This window comes from Pelophylax lessonae, assembly GCF_965119305.1.
Source record: "Pelophylax lessonae genome assembly, chromosome: 1".
In the NCBI taxonomy this organism is placed as follows: Eukaryota; Metazoa; Chordata; class Amphibia; order Anura; family Ranidae; genus Pelophylax; species Pelophylax lessonae.
In genome coordinates, this window is record NC_138768.1 from 276,431,309 (window position 1) to 276,453,711 (window position 22,403).

Below are 22,403 nucleotides of genomic sequence, written 5' to 3' on the forward strand. Positions count from 1 at the left end.
GGAAGGCGGTCGACTGCCAGCCGTTGGCCAGGACCCTAGCTACCGGGGCGCTATATAGAAGTTTGACCCACTTAATAAAATTAGGTCCAAAGCCGTATCGGTCCAGGCAGGTCCATAGAAATGGCCACTCTACCGAGTCGAATGCTTTAGCCGTGTCCAAGGAGACCACCACCCTGCCGCCCATTCCGTCGTGTTGTGCCTGGAGATTCATGAATAACCGGCGAAGGTTAAATGAGGTGTTCCTCCCAGGCATGAACCCGGCCTGGTCCGAGTGTATGAGTGAAAGGATCACCTTGTTAAGACGGAGGGATAAAATTTTTGCAAGGATTTTAGTGTCTACTGGGAGCAAAGAGATGGGACGGTAAGACTCTGGGGCGTGCAAGTCCTTGCCCGGCTTGGGGATGAGCACAATTAGCGCCTCCCGCATAGAAGGGGGCAGGGCTGCATCCTTGAACAGAGATTGAAACAAAGCCAATAATTTAGGAGAAAGGAGTTCCGAATATTGGGAGAAGAATTCAATCGGGAGGCCGTCCAGGCCGGGGGCCTTAGATCTAGGGAACTCGGACACGGCTGCTGCAATCTCCTCCACAGAAATGGGTGCCTCGAGGGTCGCCAACTGGTCGGGTGTCAATGTGGGAAAGGCAATAGAGTCCAGAAAGTCATGCATGTCAGTGCAGTCAGCGGGGGCCCTAGAGGTGTAAAGTGTACTAAAAAATGATCGGAAACACTGTGTCACCGCAGCAGGATCGGTGATCTCATTACCCAGGTCATCCTTCAAAGTTATAACTACCGGGGGCCTATCCTCACAATGAACTAAATATGCGAGGAGTTTCCCCGCCCGCTCTCCATGTGCAAACAGATTCTGCTTCTGAAAAAACATCTTAGATTTCGCCTTCTCATATTCAAGTTGGGAAAGGACTTTAGAGGTCAATTTATACTGGGATTCATGCGTCGGAGTCGGGTCCGCCATAAAGGCCTGTTCAGCTTCAAGCAGATTCGCCGTTGCCCTGGAGATCTCCTCAGCAGCCCGCGCTCTAACAGCTTTAATTTTGGAAATCATAGTGGATCTGGCGAACAGTTTAAATGCCTCCCACACTGCAGCCGGGGAGGCAGTGCCCTCATTATCAGAAAAGAATTGTGTCCAGGTCCCCTCAATGTCGTTCCCATCAGACACCAAGGGGAGCCAGGCGGGATTCAGGCGCCAGGCCGGGGGAGGTCTATTGCAGGGCAAGGACAACAGTATCCAATAAGGGCAGTGATCAGACAGAGTCCGTGGGGCGAAGCCTGCCGCCAGTAACCTGGGGAGCAGGGTTTGAGACATCAATATCAGATCAATGCGTGACATAGAATGGTGTGCAGCCGAGAAACAGGAGTATGCACGCTGAGCGGGGTACTTGCTACGCCAGGAGTCGGTCAAACCAAAGCTCTCCACCAATCGGGAGAACCTGGTCGGGGACGACCCCGGCGGCGCCTGGGAGGCGCCACCGGATCTATCCAGACCCGAGTCCAGCACATTATTAAAGTCGCCCAGCCAGATCACCGGGGCCCCCGGGCATTGTGCCATAAACGCCAATCCCTCCATTATAACCACAGCAGAGTAAGGGGGGGGCACATAGAAAGCCATCAGAAGCATCAATTCCCCATAGACTGACGTTTTAAGGAAGACATATCTACCCATTGGGTCAACCTGAGATCCTAGGAGCTGGAAATGCACCGATTTGGCCACCAGAAGCGCCACACCCCTGGAGTGCGAGCTATATGCAGAGTGATGCACCCAGCCAACCCAAGGCCGCTTGAGAGACTGCTGTACGCGGCCCTCCAAATGTGTCTCCACCAGTACTATAATGTCAGCCCGGACACGGCGTAGAACATTAAAGACAGCCGTCCGTTTAATCTTATCGCGCATACCCCTGACATTCCACGTCAACAATTTCAATGCGGCCATGGCAGGGGTAATACGGAGCGTGGAGCGGAGGCTCCCAGGATCTCAGGCAATAAGGCCACAGAACGAACAATCCCACGGTCATACACTAACATTAATAAACGGCAGTAAAAGAGCAGGCAGTTATTACTTGAGGTCAATGTGGATAGAACAGAAACAGTATAGAGATTGTACCAATTATAAACTGTAAACAATGGTAATACCCCAAACCCCCCTCCCTGCCCTGCACCAACCCCAACTTGTGCGGGCATGTTCCCAAACAAGTGCCTCAACCAGAACAGGCCCACATGCGACTGGTAAAAAGCAAGAACAGGAGGCCAGGGACCCCCAGGATAGTCAGCAAAAATACAGCAAAATACAACTAGGACAAGCAAGGGGGCCCGGGGGCCCAGGTCCAGCATAAGTCGCAGGGGGCAACAGGGGAGTTGGGCACAAACACACGCCTGAGCGGGTGTAGGGGGCGAAAACCAACGGGTGTATCGCTGGGTAGCAAAACCTATGGGCAGGTGGAAATCCATAGGAAGAGAACAGAAAAATCAGTTCCATCTGTGGAGCTAGGGTGCTCCGCCGGTCAAACACAGGAGCAGTGGGTCAGGGAAATGAGGGGGGGGGGGGAAAGGGGGGTACAAAGTCTTGAGTTCCTCAGGATCTACAAAGCCCCCCCCACCTCAGCAGCAGCACAAGGCACAGGCAATCAGGGAGAAAGTGTCATGAAGTCGCCAGGGCAAGGTGGTCAGGCTCTAGCTTCCAGTCCTTCTAGCCAGGAGATGGCGGCCTCCGGATCCTCAAAGAAGTGGGCTCGGTCCTCACCCTCCACTCTAAGACGGGCCGGGTACAACATAGAGTATTTGATATTCTTGATACGCAGCCTGCGTTTGACCTCCAAAAAGCTCTTGCGGCGCCTCTGGACCTCAGCAGAGAAGTCGGGGAAAATCGCTATTTTGTGATTTCCAAATGGAATGTTCCCCTTAACTCTGGCCAGGCGCAATATGGCATCTCTGTCCCGATAGTTCAGGAATTTAGCGATGAATGTGCGGGGGGGTGCACCCTGAGGGGGGGGACGCCCTGAGAGGCGATGTGCACGTTCCACAACAAAAGTGGGGGAAAAGGATTCTCTGCCATATGTTTGAGTGAGCAATTGTTCCAAATAAGATGAGGGGTCTGCACCTTCAGAGCCCTCCGGGAGGCCAATGAACCGCAAGTTACAGCGGCGCAGCCTATTCTCCATGTCATCTTGTTTTTGAAGGATAAGGTGTACTTGTTGCTGCAGCCTGTCTGAGGAGCTTTGCAATGGGGGGAGGGAGTCCTCCACCTCGCTGATTCTGTGTTCAGCCTCACCAACTCTGTCCCTTAGCTTCTGCATATCCTGACGCATCAGTGATATATCTACCTTCACCTCCTCGATTTTAGTCGTCAGCATGGTCTGGCAGGTGGCAATCGCTTCCAATACCTTGGATGTAGCAGGGCTCTCCGGCTCCTCCACCACGAGCGACGGGCCGGCGCCATCTTGGATCGGGGCCTCCTTCTCCAGCCTCCGGAATGCAGCCAGTTTTGCCGCAGCTTCCGAGCCTTTCTTCGGCGGAGACATGCGGAGGTCAGTGCCGCGGGTGTGCGGGAGGTGAAGGGAGGATTATCGTGCCCGGAGGGCTGCAGGATTAGCGGTAAAGGAGATCGGTCCGGCGGAGCTCCTCTCACACACGTCCTCTCACATGCTGCGCCAGGCCACACCCCGGGATGGCAACTTATTATCACTAGAGACTAATATTTTGGTTCCTCGTTCAATTAAAAGATCGCTCTAATGGTGGCTCAACCCACTGATTTACTTCAAGGGACGCAGTCCTATCCAGTGCAGATCACTACGGACGCCAGCACTCTGGGATGGGGAGTGCATATGGCAGATTGTTGCGTACAAGGAAAATGGAACCCCGATTGGTCCCAAGTATCCTCAAACATGAGGGAAGTAAAAGCCGTAGAGGAGGCGCCAAGAGCATGCCAGGACAAAGATGACCGGATTAAGTCAGACAACTCCACAATGGTGGCATGCCTGAACAGACAAGGGGGAACAAAATCGACTTGTCTGTCAGAAATTACACGGTCTTGGGTCAAGAGAAACATCAGATCCAACTCCGCCTCACATCTGAAAGGAACCGACCACACGCTGGGAAAAGCCAAAAAACAGAATGGTCCTTAAATCAAGCAACATTGATCACTCGGGGGGGGGGGGGGGAATGGGAGAGCTACCCGAGGTGGATCTGTTCACGTCAAAAATATATACGGAAATCCCAAAATTCTTCTCCCTGAACCCTACAGATGGAAACATCGGTGTAGACGCGTTCAACCAAAATTGGGCCTACCAGCTGTGTTATGCATTCCCTCCAACTGCCCTTATACCAAAGGTAGTATAAAAGATCAGGGAAGAAAAGGCAATAGTGATACTTATTGCACCCCATTAACCCGAGAGACCATGGTTGTCACTTGAAGAATTTTAGTGTTCGATCATATCTAATGCTTCCAGACATGGCGGACCTCCTAACGCAAGGGCCGGTCAACAAACCGAACCACAAGATCATGAAGCTCTAGGCCTGGTTCCTGAAAGGGTGAGGCTACAGAAGGGTCTGTTGAACAAGGTGATAGACACAATTTTAGCCAGCAAAAAAACTGTAACCAGATCCATCTAGGAGAAAGTGAGAAAAAAGTTTGTCTTCTGGTACAGTAACAAAGCAGACCCCGACAAGGGGACTATTCCAGCAGTCTTGGGTTTCTTACAGGAAGGAGCGGACAAGAGCATTTTTCTTAACACTTTGAAGGTCCATGTGGTGGCCTTCTCTTCCTGCCTAGATATCAGGCTGGCAGAAGACCCCCCTCATAACATTCCTTCTCTCGTTAAAAAGAGCCAGACTTATGAAGTTCACCAGAACCCCCAACATGTGACCTCTCCAGGGTAATTAAAGGATTCCTCTCTACACCCTTTGAACCATGGGAAGAATGCTCAGATAAATAACTTACACTAAAAACAGTACTCCTAGTGGCGCTTGTGTCAGCGAAATACAGACTCTATCTGATAGAACCTTATTGTCTGTCTGATTCAGACAAATAAAATAATCCTCACCCCAGACCTAGCTTTTCTATCTAAAGTCTCTTCAATGTTCCACAGGACACAGGTTGTGGTTATCGCCTCCCTTTCAGGTTGGATGGATAGCAAGAAAAGCGATGCATAAAACATGCTAGATGTAAGGAAAATTCTAATAGCTTACCTTGAGAGGACTAGGGATTGGCGACAAACGACCACACTATTCATTCTCCACGCAGGAGTCAACAAAGGAAAACAGGCCTCAAAGTACGTTAGCCAGATGGATAAAGCTTGCTATTCATAGTTACATAGTTACATAGTAGATGAGGTTGAATAAAGACAATAGTCCATCCAGTTCAACCTGTGTAGGTGTGTGTAGCTGTAATCATCTCACATAGCCCCGAATGTCCTGATCCTTGAGATGTACGTCTAAGAGTCTTTTGAAAGCCACCATACTTCCCGCAGAAACCACCTCTTGTGGTAGAGAATTCCACAATCTTGTAGCCCTCACAGTAAAGAACCCCCCACGTTGCCTGAGGTTAAAACGCTTCTCTAATTGCATTGTATGCCCTCGAGTCCTCGTGCAATCCCTTCGACTGAACAGCTTTTTTTCTAAGCGGAGATCCCCATTGAGATATTTGTAAATTGCTATCATGTCCCCCCTCAGGCGTCTCTTCTCCAGGGAGAATAAATCAAGCGATTGCAGACGCTCTTCATAATTAAGGTCCTCCAATCCCCTAATCAGTTTAGTTGCCCTTCTCTGGACTCTCTCCAGCTCCAACACATCCCTCCTGAGGACTGGCGACCAGAACTGGACAGAATACTCCAGATGCGGTCGGACCAGAGTTTTATAAAGTGGAAGGATTATAGTCTTATCTCTGGAATACATCCCTTTCTTTATGCATGCTAATATTCTGTTGGCTTTGGCAGCTGCCGCTTGACATTGCATGCTATTGCCTAATCTATCATCAACCAAGACTCCCAGATCTTTCTCCATTTTTGATTCCCCCAAGGTTCCCCCTCCTAACGTGTATTGTGCTTTTATGTTTTTAGTCCCCCAAGTGCAAAATCTTACACTTCTCCACATTAAACCTAATTTGCCATGTCGTTGCCCACTCCGTCATTTTGTCCAGGTCATTCTGTAGGATATCTGCTTCATGCTGTGCAGTTTTTGCCCTGGCCAATTTTGTGTCATCTGCAAAAACTGATATCGAACTACTGACCCCGACCTCAATGCTGTTTATTCATAAATTGAACAAGGTTGGTCCCAGGACTGAGCCCTGGGGCACCCCGCTTACTACCTCAGACCAGTCTGAGTATGCGCTGTTTATTACCACCCTTTGGACACGCCCTTTTAGCCAGTTCCGCATTCAAGAGCAAACTCTGCTGTCGATACCTGCAGACCTTATTTTATAAATTAAGCGCTTGTGGGGAACTGTATCAAACGCCTTAGCGAAATCCAGGTACACCAGATCCACTGGTCTGCCCCTATCTAGCTCACAGCTCACCACCTCGTAGAATGTTAAGAGATTGGTTTGACAAGAACGCCCATTTGTAAACCTGTGCTGGTTACTGCTGATGATGTTGTTGTCTTTAGCAAACTCTACGATATAGTCCCTTATCATCCCCTCCAGAAGTTTACATACTATTGATGTCAAACTGACAGGCCTATAATTTCTCGGGATATGCCTCTGCCCCTTTTTGAATATCGGAATCACGTTAGCTTTCCTCCAATCCCCTGGTACATCTCCTGTCCTAATACTGTCAGCAAAGATCAGAAACAGTGAACAACAGATTCAGGAAACCTACCAAGCACAAAACCTTACCCCACTGAGCAGGGTCAAAGCCCACTTGACAAGAGCTTGGGCATCTTCAAGCGCAGAAAGGACCGGGGCTATAATGGAGCAGATCTGCAGGGCAGCGACATGGTTGAGCTTCAATACCTTCGCAAGGCATTACTGCATCAACCAGCTGTCCAGTCAGGACCAGACATTTGGTCGCAAGGTGCTCCAGACTTTATCCCTTCCCTAGTAAGTATTGCATCCTCTCAGATGCTGCCCTGGAAGACAATTAGAGAAAACCAGAGTTAGGTTAGGTACCTGGTAACTTTTTTTTTTTTTTTTTTTTTAACAAGTCTTCCAGGGCAGCACTCATTCCCGCCCTAAACAACAATACAAAAGGGTTTTGCAGATTCATAAGCTTACTGAGGGTTCCTTCAGTGCGTTACTATTACTGAGGCACACATGTGTGACTGACAATTTTATAATGGTGGACTATTGAGTTTCCTGTTTCAGGTGGGAGGAGCTTATCTCTCAAATGCTGCCCTGGAAGACTTAGAAAAAGAGTTACCAGGTACCTCTGGTACAAGCCAACAGAAAAGCCAAGGCTCTTAAGACAGAACACTGTAAATAATGACGTGGGTGGGTGGAGCAGGGGGAGAAGATCGCTGCTTGCTCTCACAACAGGGGATGAGGGGGGGGGGGGGGTGCGGGTGCAGTACAACTGTTAACATGTTAGACCCTGAATATAGGTGCAACATATTACAAAAGGTAAACTTTAACCACTTCCGGACCACCCACTGTATATATACACGTCAGTACTTTGATGTTAAATACTTAAAGTATTTTTTTTTTTAAACAACGGGCAGTCCGCTTTAACATAAAGGTGGTCCCAGCAGCCTATTTGCAGCGGGATCACCTTTATAGGTGGCAGGAGAGGTGCCCCCCCTCTCGCCGTTTCCCAGTAGTTTTCCCCGCTTACTGGAGCCGTCAGTAGTTGGAAAAACTATCCCGTCCTCTCTCCTCTTAGGCAGGAAGTAGAGTGAGGGCAAGATGGCCCCCACTCAAAGCTATGGCCTTGGTGGACTGGAGTGATGTCATACTTTGCTTCCTCCCAACGGCCTTAAAGGACCCATTTTTTTCATCATGAAAAAGATATTTTTTTTTTTGCCATTTTAGTGTAGGTGTGAGATCTGAGGTCTGTTTGACCCACAGATCTCACATTATAAAGATCTGGGGGTCCTTTCTATTACAAGAGATGTTTACATTCCTTGTAATAGGAATAAAAGTGATCTAAAAATTTTTTTTTTTTTTTTTAAAGGGACAGTGTAAAAATAAAAGATAAAATAGGAAAAAAAAAAAATGAAAGCGTCCTGTCCCTGTTAGCTCGCGTGCAGAAGCGAGCGCATACACAAGTCACGTCCACATATGTAAACAGTGTTGAAACTATACATGTGAGGTATCGCCGCGATCATTGGAGTGAGAGCAATAATTTTAGCCCTAGACCTCCTCTGTAACTCTGAACTGGTAACCTGTAGACATTTTTAAAATGTCGCCTATGGAGATTTTTAAGTACCAATGTTTGTCACCATTCCACGAGCGTGCGCAATTTTGAAGCATGACATGTTGAGTATCAATTTACTCGGCGTAACATCTTTCACATTATAGAAAAAATTGGGCTAACTTTACTGTTTTCTTTTTTTAAATTCAAAAATGTATTTTTTTTCCAAACAAATTCCATTTGTAAGACCGTTGTGGAAATAAGGTGTGATTACAAAATATTCATTTTATTCTCTAGGGTCTCTGCTAAAAAAAAAAAAAATATATATATAAATATATATATATGTATATGTATATATGTTTGGGGGTTCTAAGTCATTTTCTAGCAAGAAAAATGGATTTAACTTGTAAACAAGTGTCAGAAATAGGCCCGTCCCTTAATTGGTTAAAGGTGGCTGCTGGGTTTAAAGTTATAGGCTTTTCATTATTCTTAAATGAAATTAGGAATGTTTTGCTTTGGATTACAATGGTCATTCTTTTCCAGATGAGGAACATAGTTTGTTCTCCAAGCTTCTTCTGGCTTCCAATGAGCAGATCTTGAAGCAGGTCATAAATGAAGAGAAGGCAGCACTCCTGGAGCAGTACAGTGTTGAGGGGGAAACCCCTGAAGCCTGTTTTATTGAAGCTGCCATTCAGGATTTAAAGGTTAGTTCCATGCTGGAAGGTTTGCCTAACTGAGTTGTAATGATTGTGGCCTAAGGTCACAAAGATTGAGTACATAAAGCATATGTTTTATAAAATGACGTTGTTTGGGACTTGTGTTCCTGTCTTATTCTGCATCACTGATATGTGCATTTTTATTGTTCCTTTTCAGGATCGTCAGGACCTGCTCCAGGCACCCTATAAACAGGATGTTGGGTCCACTGAAACGTATGCAGAGGTTTTGGAGGTGGAGACACACACTCAAGAGAAAAAGTCAGACTCTGACTATAGTGTTAGTACCAAAACCCTTTATATCCATCTTACACAGAAACTAGGTCATCTATAAACGTAAGCAAAGCCATTAAGAGATTTTGGTCTTTTAAAATGGTCAATGTCAGCTGTTGAATACAATCTCTCATTCAGCTAAACAATCAAAAAACTTAAGATGTATGTTCGGCTTTTGCTCATGTAACTTGTGGAAACTGCATAATGCAGTGATCTGAAAGTTTCTAATAACATGTTTTATTCCATTACTACAACAAAAACTACATTGCTAACACTTAGATACATTTTTTAAACAACACATCTGTATTCTTATGGGGTTTTTCCCCTTTCCATTACAAAGCTGTAATAAACAAAAAAAAAGTGTATTACATTGAAAAAAAAAAAAAATGTTTAAAATAACAAAAAGCTACAATACACTTTTCTCTATCGTCCATTGACAGACACAGCTTCCATACTACTTATCCATTGGGTTATGGTGCCCCCTGCAGGAGTAGTTCTAGGCAGGAAAAGAAGTAATTCTCCCCCCCTGGCGGGGCTGTCCCCACAGGCATAACCCCACACCCTCTGCTCCAGCAAACCAGTTTGTTTCTGCCTAGAGAAGGAGTAGGACCTAGGTTTCCTGCTGGGACTTCAGTCTCAGTTTTTTATTCTTTTCTGTATATTTTGTTTTTATTTATCTGTACTCACTTTGCTAGTTAGTGTTCAGGGGGATCCTCCTGGTGATCTACAAGCAATGCCAGCTGGGGTTTTGTACTGGATAATCTAGAGCCTTAAGGTCTCCCCAGCCTGGCCTACGAGCATAAGCAGGTTATAGTCTGCACTAGGCCTCACCACGACAGAGCCCCTTTCTGGTGGGGACGAGCCTGTGGGGGGTGGTTCTGCCTGGAGCGGAGCCCACCCGGTCCATGGTATGGGTGGAGTAAATGTAGCCCCCCCTTGCCCCTCGGTGGCCTTGGGGGATTAGGGCCCTCTACTGGGGATAATAGGACCTGAACTTCCTAAAAGATCCCTATGGCCTGTTTGGTTACCCGGCCTCGTGCCCTGTTCCGCTTTCCCGCCCTTTGGGGGATGCTGGGGTGGCAATTGTACCTTTTTTTTCATGCTGCGTCTGGTGGTAGATCCTTGAGGCCTTCATATTGGGGGTCCCTGACCGCATGGCACGCCGTGGGCACCGACATCTTTAATGTGAGCAATGTAAAATATTTTCCCATTGACTTGTATGGGGCAGCCATTTTCCCTGTGCTTTCTATTGAATTGCATTGGCAGCAATTTTTGTGTAGCCCTATGGAGCTACACAGGCAGCGTGACCTTTCACATACAAGGCTGATGCCATTTCCTGTGACTCCCTCTTCCTGCTGCACAGTCCGATTTAGATTTCCTCTGAAGGTGGTACAGTACTGGGGTGTTTGTGGGCATATCTCTGCACACTCTGCTGTCGGTATATATTTAAGGGGGACTCGGCAGACCACGGCGATCGGTGGTGGGAACCGCAGTCTGTGTTTTTAAGGTGACAGTACTCCTTTTTTCGGTTGGATTGAATATGGAGTCCCAGGCAGTAAATTCACCCTCAGACCCACTTAGTGCGACGTCCGGATCGCAGTCGCTGGCCGCAATTTCAGCAGCCCTGGAAAGCCTGGTGATCAAGGTCGATTTTGTTATGAAAACGGTTACTAGCTGAAAACTGCTGCTGCTATCTCCATCATTTGTGGGGTCCTTCTGATTCAGTGTGTGGTTTTAACGGATGCGCCCCCCCGCCCCGCTACCCGAGGGGTCGCTGTCCTCGCAGTCAGATGGTGAATAGGACCTGTCTTCGGCTGCAGCGCGGGAACGCGCTTTGGTGGAAGCCCTGATTGTTTCAGTAAGGGAAACTTTAAAAATGGCAGATGAACCCACGCCGGCGGGGACACGGGTGTCTTTTGGCTCCCGCAAGACCCAAAAATCGAGCAAGGTTTTTCCTCTTCCTGAGAATTTTTATGATATTGTTAATGACCAATGGCAGCGCAATAGGCACGTGCTTGTTTTGCCTAAGCGCTTTAAACGCCCTTATCCCTTTTGCTGAGGCGGTTTCCAACCATTGGTCGGTATCGCCCAAGGTGGATCATTTTGTTTCCAGGTTGAACAAATCTACTATAGTGCCTTTGGAAGATTCCCCAGTTTTTAAAGATCCGGTGGACTGGCGGGTGGAATCCCTTTCCCACCATCTTCATGTGTTGGCGGGTTCTATTCTCAAACCGTTTTTTGTGTCTGTTTTAGTATCAGACGGTTACGGAATGGGTGGAGGTTCTGAAGGGGAACTTGGATCCTGACATAGTTCCCCCGGAGCTGATGGAACTTATGGACCAGGCCCTGGTGTTCCTGTGTGATGCGTCCTTGGATGCGGCTCCCCTGGTGGCCAGAGTGTTGGCTGTGGGGATTGCATTAAGACGGTTGGTTTGGCTGAAGAGCTGGTCGGCTGACCAGGCTTCCAAGAAAGCCCTGACAGATCTTCCTTTTCTGGGAGAGCGATTATTTGGCGACTCACTGGATGAGTTGATCAGGGGTCTGACTGGTGGGGAAGAGTACTCTTCTTCCTCAATCCTCCAAAGGTAAAGCGCACCATACTAAGCGGGGGCCTTCCTTTACCGCTCATAGACGGTTTTTTCGTGCCTCCGGGGCGCAAGAAAAAGGTAAACCGTTCAGAGCTTCTTGAGGGACTAAAAAGCACTGGGGCAAGCATAAGACCAGTAAGCCCGGTTCTGTGGACAAGTCCTCTTTAGCATGAAGGGGCGCCCTCACCCGCTTCTGGGGTGGTGGGGGGGGACGTCTGCGCTTCTTTCAGGAACCCTGGACTTCCTTTAAGACAAATGGGTTCACAAACTAATTTGTTCCGGGTACAAGATAGAATTTCGGTCCTGGGAGGCTGTGCAGTATCTCCTTGCTCAAGGAGTGATTGTGTCGGTTCCTCCGCAGGAACGCTTTCAAGGTTTCTATTCAAACCTGTTCACGGTGCCAAGAAAGGAGGGCAAGGTGTCCAATCCTGGTTCTCAAAGCTCTAAACTGCTTTGTGCGGTTGCAGAAGTTTCAAATGGAGTCCGGTCGGTGGTGGCTTCCTTGAATCGAGGATTTTCTGGCCTCCAACGATATCAAAGATGCGTATTTGCACGTCCCCATCTTCGAAGGACATCAGCGATTCCTCCGCTTTGCGGTGGCAGAGGAGCACTTTCAGTTTGTGGTGTTACCCTTTGGTCTCGCCTCCGCTCCCAGAGTTTTCACCAAGGTCCTGGCCCCAGTGCTGGCCTTGTTACATCAGAGAGGAATTGCAATTTTGGGATATCTGGACGATCTCCTGTTGCAAGCAGACTCTCATTTGGATCTGTTGGGCAATTCAGGTGGAGGATCAATTTAAAAAAAATCTGCCCTGACGCCATCCGTACGGGTCACTTATCTGTGGCTGACTCTCGACTCTCCTCTGGCGAGGGTCTTTCTTCCACTGGAAAAGCTTCAGATGTTGCAAAGGGCAATCAGGTTGCTGATGAAAACCAATTGGTCTTCCTACGGACTTGCATGAGGGCCCTGGGTCTGATGGTATCGACCTTTGAGGAGGTCCCATTTGCTCAGTCTCACTCGAGGCCTCTGCAAAAAGATTCTTACAAAATGGAACAGGAACCCTCGGTTGTTGAACCAGAAGTTTTTTTTGAGCCATCGCACGAGATCGGCTCTATCCTGGTGGATCCAGTCGCCAGCTTTGTGTCAGGGCAAGTCCTTCCTGCCGCTGTTCTGGACGGTGGTCACCACGGACGCCAGCATGTCCGGCTGGGGTGGAGTGCTTTGGAAGCTCTGTGCCCAAGGGGAGTGCCCTAGCGGTCACGGAGGTGGCCGAAATTCTGGTTCGGGCGGAGCCAATGGTCCGGCTCTTTCCATAGTCCACATTCCGGGTGTGGAGAATTGGCAAGCGGATTACCTGAGTCGTAAGGTGCTGGATCAAGGGGAATGGTCCATTCATCCGGAGGTGTCTGGTGGGGGACTCCGGAAGTGGATCTGTTTGCATCTCGCCTCAACAGAAAAGTCCAGCGGTTTGTGCCCAGGTCTTGGGATCCTCTGGCTGACACCACAGACGCCTTGGTGACTCCTTGGAGCCAGTATCGGCTGATTTATGCATTCCCTCCGCTCTTACTCCTGCCGAGGTTTCTTCGCAGGGTGGCGGTGGAAGGAATTCTGGTAGCACCAGACTGGCCTCGGCGGTCTTGTTATGCCGACCTGGTTAAAATGGTCGTAGATTCTCCATGAAGACTTCCTCTGCGGGGAGGATCTGCTGTCTCGTGGACCGATCTTCCATCCTGCTTTACGTTCGCTGGCTTTAACAGCTTGGCTGTTGAAAGCAAGGTGTTGAGGGATAGAGGCCTTTCTGATTCAGTGATTCCTATACTTTTTGAAGGCCAGGAAATTAACGTCCAGGAAGATCTATCATCGTATGTGGAAATCGTACATTTCATGGTGTGAATCGCTGCAGCTGCACCCTCGCTTGTTTTCCATAGCTAGGGTTTTGGCCTTTTTACAAAAAGGGGTTGAGCAGCATTTGGCTTTGGGCACTATCAAGGGCCAAGTGTCGGCCTTGGCTATTTACTTCCAACGTCCGTTGGCTACTAAACGCTTGATTCGCACCTTGATTTAGGGGGTGGCTACTCCCCTGAGGAGATCCCCATTGCCTCCGTGGGATCTCAATCTAGTTCTGTCTGTTCTTCAAAAGCCTCCCTTTGAGAATATTAGGGAGATTTCTCTGCCTTCTTTGTCATAGGTTACCTTTCTGGTGGCTATTACTTCTGCTTGCAGAGTGTCTGAGATAGTGGTGCTGTCCTGTCGTTCGCCTTATTTGGTGGTCCACAGAGATAAAGTGGTTTTCCGACCTAATCTGTCTTTGCTCCCTAAGATGGTTTTGGATTTTAATCTCAATGAAGACATTGTGTTGCCTTCCTTATGTCCCAAGCATCCCAAGGAAATTGCCTTGCATTCTCTGGATGTGGTTCTGGCGATAAGGGTTTATCTGACGGTAACTGAGTCTTTTAGGAGATCGGACTCTTTGTGCTTACTGAAGGACCTCCAAAAGGTTTGGCTGCGTCCGCTGCGACCATATCCCGATGGATCAGGCAGACGGTTGTTCAGGCTTATTCACTCAAGGGTCAGGTTCCTTCTTTCCCTGTGATTTACGCATTCTACTAGAGCGCGCTGTGCCTCCTTGGGCTTTTCGCCATCAGGCCTCAGTAGTGCAAGTTTGTAAAGCAGCGACTTGGTCGTCTGTGCGCACCTTTACAAAATTCTACAAGGTTGATTTGTTGGCATCTTCGAATGCTTATTTTGGGCGCAAGGTTTTGCAGGTTGCTGTTTCATAAGAGAATCGTTTTCTCTTTTAGGGGTTTTTTCTACTTGGCGAGCTCCTGTTGTTGGTTGAGCTCCATGTTACCCAGTGGGCTAAGTTTAGCCTTTGGAGTTACGTTACGATCTGGTTGCGTTCTTCCCACACTGCTTTGGGACATCCCAATGGACAAGAAGTATGGAAGCTGCGTCGGTCAATGGACGATAGAGAAAACTGGATTTTTGTAAGAACTTACCCGTAAATCTGTTTCTCTTAAGTCCATTGACAGACGCAGCACCCGCCCCTCTGTTGATGGCGATGGTTTTGTATCTTTACTGCTTACAACGAAACTGGTTTGCTGGAGCATAGGTTGTGGGGTTATGCCTGTGGGAACAGCCCCGTGGGCGTGGAGAATTACTTTTTTCCTGCCTAGAACTACTCCTGCAGGGGGCAGCATAACCCAATAGATAAGTAGTATGGAAGCTGTGTCTGTCAATGGACTTCAGAGAAACTGATTTCACAGTAAATTCTTACAAAAATCCATTTTTTTTTTGTTTTTTTTTTATGAATAAAAATAGGCAGGAGTATAGTGTGGAAAACACTTAACTAGTGATTTTACGTGAACTTAAACACAGATGGGAGATGTCCTTGTCCACTTAGCATGCTTTTCTTCATTTCCTAACAGGTAGTGCATTATGCCTCTGCTTTTGATGAGGAGGTAGCAGATCCATTATGTGAAGACTTGTGTCAGTCCTTAGAGTCTGCAAGCTTGGCACCTGTCTCTGCTGAGGGCAGTGATCTGGTACCCACAGATGAATCTACTTTAGCTCAAAAGAGTAAGCCGACAGCTGTTCCATCCTGCTCTGGGCAACCTCACTACTATTACTTTTATCAAGGTGTGTGTAGCAAGATACTGCCATCTGAGTTCAACGGTTTTATATTTCTAACTAATAACAGATCCTTTGCTCTACAGCTGTTGACGGTCAACACATATATCTGCATCCAGTGAACGTGCGCTGCCTTGTCCATGAATATGGAAGTCTGGAGCAGTGCCCTGAAACGATCACTGCTACAGTGGTAGAAATTGATGGCTTCACTGTGACGGAGGTGAGATATTTATTGGGAGTATAATCTGATGTGTAATGGTATTTATTTTTTAAAGTGATATTAAAGGGTTCTTTAAAAAAAAAAAAAAGTTATACTTACCTGCACTGTGCAACTGTTTTGCACAGAACAGACCCAATCCTCTTAGGCCCCTGCCGTCCAGGCCCCTCTCTCCTGCCTAGTGTTCCCATAGCAAGCAGCTTGGTATGGGGACACCCGAGCTCCCGTACTTGCTGCACTGTGTGTCCATTCACATACGAAGCCCGGCACGGTTCTGCCCCTGCTCTCCTCATTGGCTCACTGGCTGTGATTGACAGTGGCTCTCATTGCTGTCTCAGCCAGTGAGCGAGAGACCCAGGAGAGCAAAGCTCTCGTGCTCATCGCTGGTTCGAGATGGGGCTCAGGTAAGTATTTGGGGGGCTGTGGGCACTGCTGCACACTTTTTTTTTTTTTTTTTACGCTCTTGAATAGAATGCACAAAGGGAAAAAAAAACCTTGAGCCTTTGCCACCACTTTTTTTTTTTTTTTTTTTTTTGCGCTTTGCTGTTATCCAACTTCATGATTGAGGGTGGCTACATTCTCCATGGTCCCCATTGTCTATAGAAACATAGCCACCCTCTTGCTCAACTAAAGCAGTGCACATGTTCACAACTAGCATGCACTGCTCATTCCAAACAAATGGAAGTGGGTGGAAGATTCGGGAGCTTATGGAGGTTGTTGCAAAGAGGCAGGAAAACATGGTAACCATTTAATGAAAAATAGATTATTTTTGGAGAATAAGGATATTTATTGTCACTTTAGATGAAGTTGTGCTGATGTTTAAAGTTGTAAACTACTGGTGGGAGTAATCCCAGGAACCCTAAAACCATAGGGGGACAGTCAAAGGGAGCCGTTATGCTCCCTGCACCTGAACATTGGTCAACTAAACACAAGTCCTTACTTATCAGAAGGCCAGAGCTCTGACTTCAGAAGTGAAATTACTTTGTATTATTGAAGGGCCTGGTTTTGAGGGTGCTGTGGATGATTTCAAAGTGTGTGCTGGAAATAGCAATAAATATTGTAAAAGGTTGTTTGGTGAGAACCATAGGATTTTTTAAACAAGTAGGTTCACTAATCTGTTAAATATTTACAGGATTATGAAGTATTTTTGATTGTAGTAGGGGGTGAGTGAACCTGGCCATAGCTGGATCGAAGTTCAAGGAGGCCAGCCCAATTTCGATCCATCTGGCTTTTCTGCTTCATTAAGTCTTTTTTATAAACGGGCTTGTTGGAAAATTTTGCATCAATCAGCTGCAGCTCTGATCACTGTGTTCTGATCCCCTGTGTTAGAATACAATGACACAGCATGGAGTATTCATCTATCCACCTCCAATATGTGGATGCGGAAATCGATTCCGTTTTTGTTGAAAAAAAAACTTAACAGTGGATGGCCAGCTTTAATGCCAGAGCTTTGTGACCTCTCTTTGTGGAACAGAAGAAATGTGGGGGGGGGGGGGGGGCCATAGTGTTTCATTAGTTGGTTCTCGTATGTGGAGCCAAAGCTTCTTTTTCTCTGAACGCTCTTTGGGGTGAAACACAGCAGACCTCTAGGGAAATAAGCCTTGAGCTTAGGAGTGTGAACCACAAGGACAAAGGACACTGCTATCCCCCTTGTGAGCCGTTTGAGGTTGGTATCCTAGTAGAGAGTAAAAGAGCTTAAGTTTTTTTTTTTTTTTCCTCGACGTCAGGAAATTTGATTTTCACTTTTCATTTGGAGCTTTTGCGCCTACTGCCCATCCTTGGAGTGTTTCTTTTTGCCTCTTAGAAGTATAACACCAAGCTCCCAAACCTGGAGATTTATTGCCAGGAATACTCTGCAAGCCACTTCTGTCCTAGTCAGTGTTACACCAAATGCAGATGTTTACTGTGGGTTTCCTGTTCTAAGCTTCTTGTTTAAGAATCTGTATGATGCTTCTTTGTAGCCACTTAAATGCAGTAATCACAAGTCATTCTGTGGTCTTGTACAAGCCATTACAGTAATTCAGCTGCAAAAAGTACCTATGCATGAATTAAGATCTTGAGATATTTTGTCACTTTCAGGAGGTGCGCAGACGTCACCGTTATCTCTGCCATCTACCTCTTACCTGTGAGTTCAGTATTTGCGAGATGGCACTTGGACCACCTGCTGTTTCAGAGCAAACTTTGGTTTACTTCGCTGGTGAGTGGGAAAATGCTGAATATCCTATGGAAAATGTAACGTCATGCTTTTTAGCTTTTCTTAACTAAACAGAGCAAACAACTTAGCACTCCTCTGTTCAGAAAACACTGAATTATGTCCAGGTCATTTGCCAATATACGATTTATTTCAGTTAGTATGGTGTTCACAAAGTACAGTGAAAGAGCAAGATCTAGATCTATTTTTTTTTTTTTTATGAATGTTTCAGGCTTGGGGGGCCATCGTCCTCTTCCTTGACTTTACTACTAAGGGACAGATGTGAAGCAAGTATGCAACCAGTAACCTCTGAATTGCTAGCCTGCATGCTTGCTTCAGGTAATTTTTATAACAGGTAGTTGAAGGCCAGATTAAAAAAACAAGCCAAGAATATCCAATCCTATCCATGTGTCCTCAAAAGTTCACTCTCAAATGATGGTAATTATGTTTTTATTAGTAAAATAATTTTGGATATAGATGGTGTAAAGGCATAACATAACTTTTGAGGTCATGGATAGGGCTTGGGGACATGAATGTTTTAAGCTTGATTTCTGTGCTAAAAGCAAGTGGACTATGGAAATCAGACCTGACTCCAAATTTAGATTTATTAACCGCTTGCCGACCGCCGCAAGTACATATACTGCAGCAGTCAGCCCCGACCAGGCAAAGTGACGTATCGGTACGTCACTAGCCTGGGAGCCAATGGCGAGCGCGCGCCCCGAGGGCGTGCTCCCGCCCCGTTCCCTAACGAGTCCGCGCGTGAGACCGGCGGACCCGATGTCCGCCGGTCACCCGCGATCATCCGCCGTGAAGGGAGAAAGGCAGGCGGCTAATGTAAACAAAGCCGCCTGTCATTCTCCCCTGTGTAAAAATGGAGATCATACGGTTCTACTATGTAGGACCGTTGATCTCTGTTATTACACCAGTAGCCATGTCCAATCAGTTAGAAACACGTCCCTAGGGACATACTTAACCCCTCCTTCCCCAATAAAGTTAACCCCTTCCCTGCCAGTGTCATTTTTACAGTAACAGTGCATATAAATAGCACTGATTACTGTAGTAATGTCACTGGTACCCCTAAAAGTGTCAAAAATGTCAGTCAAGGGTCCGATATGTCCGCCGCAATGTCACAGTCCCGCAAACAAAATCGCAGATCGCCGCAATTACTCGTTAAAAAAAAAAAAGACAAAAATCTTTCCCTTAATAAACGCAATAAATTTTGCGCAAACCAATCAAAATATTGTGATTTTTTTTTTTTTTTTTTTTTAACCAAGCATATGTAGCAGAAAACAAATTGGCCAAAAATGTTAAAAAAATTTTGATTTTTACTTTTTTTTGGGGGGAATTTCATATAAAAAAAGTGAAAAATATTGTTGTTTTTGCAAAATTGTCGCTCTGTTTTGTTTATAGCGCATGATCAAAAAAAATCGCACAGGTGATCAAATACCACCAAAAGAAAGCTCTGTTTGTGGGGAAAAAAAGGACGTCAAATTCGTTTAGGTACAGCGTCGCACGACCGCGCAATTGTCCGTTAAAATCACGCAGTGCCGAATCGCAAAATAGGCCCTGGTCAGGAAGGGGGTAAAATCTTCCGGGGCTTAAGTGGTTAATTTAGTCAATCTAAATAGATTTTCACATCTGAATGCATATATTCAAAGAATGTATCGTGGAAGTTGCAACCATGGTATAGGATTGTAACATAATGCTTGTAAATGGAGTTGAAGCTTTTGATCAGTTAAACCATGTCTGTAGTTGCTATTAGTCTTCGGAAAAAACTTATTTCCTCCTCTGACTGTCAGTGACATATAGCTGTTGCTATATTCTTATTTCATTCCTCTAGGGCAGTGGTCCTCAACTCTGATCCTTGGGGCACACTAACAGGCCAGATTTTAAGTATTACCTTGGGGAGATGCAGACTACTTTATCAGCTAGGCACACCCTTTCAGACCCAGTATTGGAAGAGTACATAGCACCCCAATTAATGTGTCCTTTAGCCTTTTAATCAGTGATGCAGGAATGTCATAAGTGACATCAGTGTGTAAATCCCTTCTCTAATACCCTTTGGATCAGCACCAGCTGTTTTTGGATGGGCGTATACTTCAATATATAAAGCAAAAAAGTCTAGCATGCTTAACATAATGTTTGTAAAAATGCTTAATGCTTTAACATTTTTGCTTTTAGATGAAGTAGAGAAGAGAAAAAGGCAGCGTCAGAGAAAGGCACGTGATGAACGTCGCAGAGAGAAAAGAATTGAGATTGAAGAAAACCAGAAGCAGGGAAAATGTAAGCCCCCACACCTGACTTTGGTCAGGAATGGTCCGTTTCCTAGTCTACGCTATTCCATAAATCACTCTACAATATTTTCTTGCTACGTTGCTAATCAGTACATTGGCCTGTAAAAACTGTCAGTCTTATGTACAGGGGTGACTTAATGGTGTTCTTGTTTTAATTTTTCTTTTTATATCCACAGATCCTGAAATGCATATTGCCCTGGAAAACTTGCAACAGTTTCCTGCAGTGAGTTCCTCTGCTGAGTTCACATTCCCTGGTTCATTTTCTGCGCTGTCCACTGCAGATTCACAAAGCTCCATGTCACTCTCACCTCTAAGCTGCAGCCCAGCTTCACAGAGTGGTAAGTATTTGTTAACCTTAAGAAGACAAATGATAGTTTTTGACCCGAAGATGTTAAATTACTTCTGGGTTAATTGGATTTGGGTTTGTTTTTGTAGGTCCTATGTTTTGCCAAGGTGCTGAAAGTCCCATTGATCCTACTATAAACCCAGAGGACAGTGCCCAGTGCCCTTCCTTTGCTCAGGTGAGGCATATTAAGCTTTAATTTCTTGGACTAGAAAATATTTAAAAGCATTTTGAAGGCTTTGTCTTTACCTCCAGTTGTCTAAAGTGCAAGAACGTCTTTTTAACCACTTAAGCCCCGGAGGATTTGGCTGCTCAAAGACCAGGGCCTATTTTGCGATTCCGCACTGCGTGACTTTAACAGACAATTGCGCGGTCGTGCGACACTGTACCCAAATGAAATTGAAATCCTTTTTTCCCCACAAACAGAGCTTTCTTTTGGTGGTATTTGATCACCTGTGTGATTTTTTCTTTACTTTTTGCGCTATAAAGAAAGTGTCAATTTTGAAAAAATATTTTTCACATTTTTTTATATGAAATCCCCCCCCCCCCCCCCCCAAAAAGGAAAAATCAAAATTTTTTAACACTTCAGGCCAATTTGTTTATTGCTACATATGTTTGGTAAAAAAAAATCGCAATAAGCGTATGTTGATTGGTTTGCGCAAAAGTTATTGCGTTTACTAACTAAGGGAAAGATTTTTGTCATTTTTATTGTTTTTTTTTTTACAAGTAATGGCGGCGATCTGCGTTTTTTTTTTTTTTTTTTTGCGGGACTGCGACATTGCGGCGGACAGATCGGACCCCTTACTGACATTTTTGACACTTTTGGGGGTACCAGTTTCATTACTACAGTAATCGGTGCTATACATATGCACCGTTACTGTAAAAATGACACTGGCAGGGAAGGGGTTAACTTAGTGATCAAGGGGTTAAGTGTGTCCCTAGGGGCGTGCTTCTAACTGTAAAGGGGCGTGGCTAGTAATGTAACCACAGAGACATACGATCCTACATAGCAGGATCATATGATATCTACAGTTAGATCAGGGAGAAATGACAGGCGGTTTTGTTTACATCAGCCGCCTGCCTTTCTCTCTCTCCTGCGGGAGATCGCGGGTGACTGGCGGACATCGGAGCCGCCCCCTAGAGGCTCGTAGGCGAGCGACTTGGTACTACGTCACTTTGCCTGTACGGGGCTGACTGCCGTAAATAGTCGCGCGGCGGTAGGCAAGTGGTTAATCGTGCAAGCAAAGCTTAGATGGGCTTCTTCGCTGCATGGGCTCTTTTTGTAGTCAAAATAAAGGTTACCATTTGTCTTGGAAATTCCATGACCAGTGAAAGTTGTCATAGCTGGCTGTTGATTAACCATTTCAGCACCAGGAGATTTACCCCCCTCCCCCTTCATGACCAGGCCATTTTTTGCGATACGGCACTGCATTACTTTAACTGACAATTGTGTGGTCGTTCGACACTGTACCTAAATAAAATGTATGTCCTGTTTTTTCCCCACAAATAGATTTATTTTGGTGGTATTTGATCACATCTGTCTTTTTCTTTTTATTTATTGCGCTATGAAAAAAAAAAACTATTTTAAAAAAACAAATCCAATTAAAAAAAAAAAAAGGAAAAAAACTATTTCTTGATAAATTTAGGCCAATCTATATTCTGCTATGTATTTTATGTAAAAAAAAAAATCCCAATGGGCTGCGGCGCAAGCGTCTACAAACTATGGGCTATATTTATGGAATTTTTATTTATTACTAGTAGTGGCAGCGATCAGCGACTTATAGAGGGGCTTCAATATTGTAGCGGACATTCTAGCACTGACACTTGTTTGTTTAGGCAGACTGCCATTCTGCCTCTCCGGCGGA

The 22,403-nt window shown here is 46.0% G+C and overlaps 1 protein-coding gene across 1 annotated transcript in view; it reads left to right on the forward strand.

Moving 5' to 3' along the window:
• The window catches only part of RNF10 (ring finger protein 10), a 42,376-nt gene that overhangs the window by 16,862 nt on the left and 3,111 nt on the right, over window positions 1-22,403 (forward strand). Inside the window, exons 7-14 of the mRNA XM_082260146.1 lie at window positions 8,835-8,995; window positions 9,165-9,284; window positions 15,292-15,502; window positions 15,580-15,713; window positions 17,790-17,907; window positions 20,083-20,184; window positions 20,372-20,533; window positions 20,631-20,716. Coding sequence (XP_082116272.1) covers window positions 8,835-8,995; window positions 9,165-9,284; window positions 15,292-15,502; window positions 15,580-15,713; window positions 17,790-17,907; window positions 20,083-20,184; window positions 20,372-20,533; window positions 20,631-20,716 — 1,094 coding nt within the window. The remainder of the gene's footprint in view (window positions 1-8,834; window positions 8,996-9,164; window positions 9,285-15,291; window positions 15,503-15,579; window positions 15,714-17,789; window positions 17,908-20,082; window positions 20,185-20,371; window positions 20,534-20,630; window positions 20,717-22,403) is intronic.